The 5,986-nt window shown below is 34.5% G+C and overlaps 1 protein-coding gene across 1 annotated transcript in view; it reads right to left on the bottom strand.

Annotated features, from left to right (window-relative positions):
- MAPKAP1 (mitogen-activated protein kinase associated protein 1) overlaps positions 1 to 5,986 on the bottom strand; it is a 280,354-nt gene that overhangs the window by 246,278 nt on the left and 28,090 nt on the right. The window contains 2 exon segments of the mRNA XM_023510481.1: positions 1,753 to 1,842; positions 4,231 to 4,558. Coding sequence (XP_023366249.1) covers positions 1,753 to 1,842; positions 4,231 to 4,489 — 349 coding nt within the window. The 5' untranslated portion in view covers positions 4,490 to 4,558.

Below are 5,986 nucleotides of genomic sequence, written 5' to 3' on the forward strand. Positions count from 1 at the left end.
GTACGTGGCTGGCGCCTTAGCCGGTTGAGCTATAGGCACCGAGCCAAGGGTCACATTTTAAACATGAACTGGCACATTCAGGAAATTCTTCAGAAGTAAGATCACAGGGTCAATTAATAAATCTGTGAGAGACAGAAGAGGAAAGAAAGAAACCCAAAGAGAGAATATATAATGGACAGTGTGGTTACAAGTGAAAGCAAAAGAGGAACTAGCCATTTCTGCAGAATATTCTGTGAAACACTAAACAGAAGTTAAAGTGAATTAGACTCTAAGGAATGAGTAGGGGAGGAGCAAATAAAAATTCTCCTTATTAGATGTATCAAAATTTAAGTCAAACGCAGAAGAATCAATGCACTTATATTTGAGGTGCTCTCTTCATTCTTTTTTATTGATAATTTCTTAAGATACAGAAGAAGGCAAACACAGGGTAGCTGGAGAGAGAGAAAACCAGATGAACTGGCTCTGTATTCATGAAGAGCAGATTAGTAAGAACTGCATCAAGACACAAAAAAATCTGAAGAAAGTGAACAAGATAAATGATATAAAGTATTTTCAGTTTGTGTTAAACACAACAGAGAGAAGTATTAACTGAATCAACAGAAAAGACCAGTCTAATGAGATTTTTAAAGTTATCAAAAGCAAAACTAAGACATTTAAGAACTACAGCAAGTCACAGTATAAGATATAAGGAAGAACAAGAAGTGAAGGGGATTTCTGGTGCTAAATAGCCATCACTTAGAATCAAAAAATTCTATTTACTGAGGATACTTGAGTCTATAATCATAGTATGAAAAAGCGATAAGCACTTTATAGAGTGTGGGTTAGCACAAAGAGACTGGCCTTAATATGCAGACAGACTGGATACAAAACATGACCCTATCCCACTAGTATCTCCTAGTTGTGTAACTTTAGCAATTAATCAAATCTTTCTGAGCTTTTGTCTCATCCATATATGACAACTACAATACCTACTCCTTATAAGACTGTCACATTAGAGGTAATGTAAAGTGCCTAGTACACACACTAAGTAGGTGTTGCTGTTAATAATCATTAATATGACTAGTCTTGTGTAGTAATGGAACCAGCCAACAAATACTTATTAGGCATCTATTACATGCCAGTGTGGTGCTGGGAGGATGATAACTGCAGACATTTGAGGATCTGAAAAAAGAATGTCTAGAAAACATAATGTAACCATTATACTTTTGAAATTTTTTAAGTGTTTCTTCATGCAGAAATGTAGCTTTGAAAATATATAATACAGCCAACCTTTATGTATATTCCATATGAACACACTCATCAAATGCTAGTAATACCAGCAACATAATGGTTTCTAAGCGAAAGGGAAAAAATTAGCATATATGCAAAAAAGATTGTTATTAGGGCCACTAATGAGGCAAAGGAGCATAGGTTGGAACCACCAAGAGGAAACTATAATCCAGAAACCCATTCAGAAAAATCAGAGTACTCCTTGACCTCAAGAACAAGTACCAATGTGACTACTATTACAAAATTGTTTCCTGCACACTTCAATCCCTGTGACCCAGCCTTAAGGGTGGCCCAAAAGATAAGACCTAAAGAATACACAGCTTCAGAGGGGCAAGGCACACAAGTGAAAGAGCTCAAAACTCAAAACACAAGAGGTACCTATCCAGAGGATTTAAAAGGATGAAATAAAAATAAATTTCTTACATAATAATATAAACTAAAAATATAAATCTCAAATTAAGAATTTAAATTATTTCCATTTACCTGATTGCTTAGAATTTCTTTCTTTCCACTGAATATTTTTGCATTTGATCTGGTTTTGTCTCTCTTTTCGGAGTCGCTCTAATCTTTGAGCTTGAAAAGAAATATTATAACTATAAGTTTGTCAATGAAAGTTTACTATAAACAAAGACATAATTAACTACCTTTATATGAATAAAGATGTTTTATATTGCATATGTAGGGAAAAAGTCGTAAAATTTTAAAGGTGGCACCCCTGAAAAGCAAATACCAACAAAAACATGAAAATATTCTTGATTTATAATTGAAATTAGAGGATATAAAACATTAATAGAGATCATAAAGATAGTATTAACATGGAAGAGAATAATAAAATGTGAAAACTTCTGTGATTAATATGACATTTCATTATATAAATCATTAATAACGGTCTTAAAGGAATTTTAATGCACAAATGAACTGAAGTGAATATTACATTACAGGAATAAAATTACTGTTATGAATTACTCTACCCGTTTCAAAAATTAAAGATAAATGAACTCAGACTAGACTATTAAAGTTTTAAATATAAAATCCTTTATCTAAAAATCATGAAAATTATAAAATGTCAAAGCTATATAAATTAGCATAGCTTTTCTTCAGTGGGCTGAAACAGTTTATAGGTAGTAAAATAAATGATTTGTATCTTTGTAACATTAGTCAAATCTTAAAAAGAACAATTTTTCTTTTACAAAATTTTAAGATATGCTGCAAAGATTATAAAGCAAATTCCTTTGGTCACTAGGGTAACCCACAATCTCAATTAATTATTAGCATCTAAGTGCTAGCTAAAGAAATTTCAACAATGTGAGTCACCTAAAATTATGTATTTGTGATTATATTGCCCATTGGCTGATCAACCTGCAAAAGTCAATGAACTGATCCTTTAAAAAGTAACATTCAGTATCCATTAACAACTGCTGCCTACAAAGTTCACAATGGAAAAGTGACAACTGATGTCATCTCTTGAAATTCATTTCTCTTGCTAATCTGCAACTTCCTATCTTGGCATATTGCTAATAAAAATAAATAAAATAAACTTCTTTTTCAGTCTCTTTCAAAGTAGGAAGTCACACACTCTTGCCTTAGCATTGTGGTCATGGTGGTAGGGAAACACTGAATATAATCTTGCCAGAAACTTCAACTATGCTGGGAAAAGCATTCTGACAATGTCACTATATCTAAGCAAATTTCACTGAAGAAAAATACATTCAATTGCAATTAATAAATGTAAAGGGTACAGCCAAAGTAATATAATCATAAAGCTCTCAATTTAGCGGCATTCTCCCACTGAAATCCATTCAACCTGTCATATAAGATATCATCTCAGTAACTGGCAAGGAAGTCAGTTTCAACTATAGAACTGAGAATCCATGGTTCTAAATTACATTCAAACCTTCATTCAAATTCTATTTTGATAAAAATTCCTTTAGATACCAGGAAATGCTATTAATTATTTTCATCATGAGAACAGATTGTTCTTTTTGATGCCACAGATGCTGAATTCTGAACCAAAACCTTAATGTGCGTTTCACTGCATTGTACAGTTTATATCCAGCTCTACCTGCAACACTCCTTCATGTACATTTTACATTTGGCTCATGAAAATAAATATGTAAATATTTCTAATGTCTACTACATTTCCTGCCATTACCCTTCCTGGGTGTACTTAGTAGGTAACTCTTGCTAATTTGGAGGTTATATTTTCTGATTATCTTTTTAAAAATTATCTCCTAGAATAAACTGTCATATTACAACTACAATATGTACTCGAAAAAATTTATGTAAGTATAAAAAGGCCTTTGTTCATTACATGCTCCTTGAAAGGCCACCAAAAAATATAAACTGGAAAATGAGCAATCATAAGGTTTTAAAAGCTAATGATGAAATACATATACCAAAGTTGAGCATTTTCAAGCCACAAATATCAAAGGATATTGATCAAATTTTAAAAGTAAAGTATCAAAAACAGGAGCACCTTTTCTCATCTCACATTCATCCAAATTCCTATTAAAACCAGCTTCACAAATATTCCCACTTCCTCAAACCCCTACAATTCCTCAGGGGCAAAAACTGTCTTAGACAGTTTAAAATTCTTTGTTCTGTCAACTGAATTATGCCTCCAGGTAGTCTACCTACTGGGACTAATGTTGTTCAGAGAAGACACTCAAAACAGGTCTATTTCCCTTTCCACATGAAGATTTTTTCAGAAGGATAACATCCTACGTACCTCTCCTAGCCAACTTTTTCACCTTTCCCTCTTCTGTCTCCTTCCTTCCAATAACATTCTAGAGATGATCTCCATTCAAAGGGGCAGAGATGGAGATGCTGCTCTGACACATGCACGTTTCTATTAATACACAGCAGCTTTTCTCACTAAGCCTGTTCTAACATTCTGCATTATTCCTTAAGACTGTTTACTGATTTAAAGCTCAGAATACATGACTAGAAGACAATGTTTACCTGTGTTTGAGCGTCTTCTAATACCAAAGTCCCAACTTGAGGTAATATCGACTGACTGGGCATAGACATAGCCCTGAGTCTCACCATTGCTTCCCTGAATTTCTGACCCACTGTCTCCAGGCATTGAAGGAGGATGAATCTTCTCTAGGTCAACATCATGATCAATGAGAACCATTTCACACATTCCTGTGTCATCACTGGTCACATGTGACTGACGAATATGAGCTAGAATGATAGTTGGATTGTCCAAGAAGGCCATCCTTTCTGTGGGCCAATTTCCTTAAAAGGCTATTTTCTCCTCTTCATATTGTTTCACGAGCTCACCTACCTAGAAACATGATGTACACAGCAATATTTAAGAATAAGGCAGAAAATGACTGAATCATTTTTCAAACAAATTCAATGCGGTAAAATGCTACCTTGAAAATAAACATTTATCCTTATACCTAGGAGCTTAAAAGGATTAAGTCTAAGCTGAAAGGAAATCCTCATAAGCACTAGGGGCTGCAGCTGTAGTCAATGAGATCTCCATGGAATCAGAGAAAAAGGCTTGCAAAACAAATAATAGTAACTTCTTGGTCAGGCCATTCAAAGCACATGACTACTGTTAAAACAATAAATTTTCCTCTCATTCTCCCTTCACTCCTATGCAGTCTCCTCATTGCTTTATAAGGTCATGAGGGAACAAGTTGTATTTTCCGCAAATGATGTGCTAAAGTATGAAACTGTATTTCATCAGTTTACATTTCCCCTCCTGTCATGTATTTGTGAAGTGTTTAAAAGGGCACAGACAATGCTTTCTGAGTTACTAGGGATTTTACAAAAATACATCACCAAAGTAATTTCACTTAATAAACATATTTTCCTTTCTTTTAAAACAATATTGTCCTTTTATAAAACTTATTAATCAAAATCGCCAACTACAACATTCAATTCTTATTTTAGAAACCTAATTATAAGAACTGCTTCCTCAATTCTGTTAAAACTGTGACTTTTTTTTTTGAGACAGTCTCAAGCTGTCACCCTGGGTAGAGTGCCATGGCATTATAACTCACAGCAACCTCCAACTCTTGGGCTCAAGCTATCCTCTTGCCTCAATTTTTCTATTTTTAGTAGAGACAGGGTCTTGCTTTTGCTCAGGGTGGGTCTCAAATTTGTGGGCTCAAGCAATCCATCCGCCTTGGCCTCCCTAAGTGCTAAGATGACAAGCATCAGCCACAGTGCCTGGCCAAAACTGTGATGTTTACTCTAGAAACAAAATGGTACATCCTCAGTAGAACCTCTATAAGTTGGCCACCTAACAGGCTGCAACTAAGTGGTCAACATACAGAGGTGATGGAGGTGGTCAACATAAGGAACTAGGCCTATTATATTGCTATGTACATGTGGCGCATGACCAGTCTATGAAAATTAGGTCAACTGAAGGAGACAGTCAATGCAGGGAGATGGTCAAGTATAGAGGTTCTACCATATTGAAAAATAAATAAATCAGAGAATTGCCTCCTACTCCTCCAAAATCACTTCAAAGCACAAGGAACATGACAGTTGGATTGAATATGTTCCTAGGAAAAGTCCTATAAGATATTTATTTTTAGAAAGACCTTATAACACCAGATTTTGTCATTTGTTTCTTCTAGAAATGGAACACAGAAGAAAAATCTAGTTAATAAATCATTATAGCTAACTGATGCTTTAAAGTATTTTGTCTGGTAACACATCATTCTATATCATCTAGAGCAGACGTCCTCAAAAGCCC

Source organism: Otolemur garnettii, unplaced genomic scaffold (assembly GCF_000181295.1).
Source record: "Otolemur garnettii isolate 467f Iridium unplaced genomic scaffold, OtoGar3 scaffold00014, whole genome shotgun sequence".
Lineage (NCBI taxonomy): Eukaryota > Metazoa > Chordata > Mammalia > Primates > Galagidae > Otolemur > Otolemur garnettii.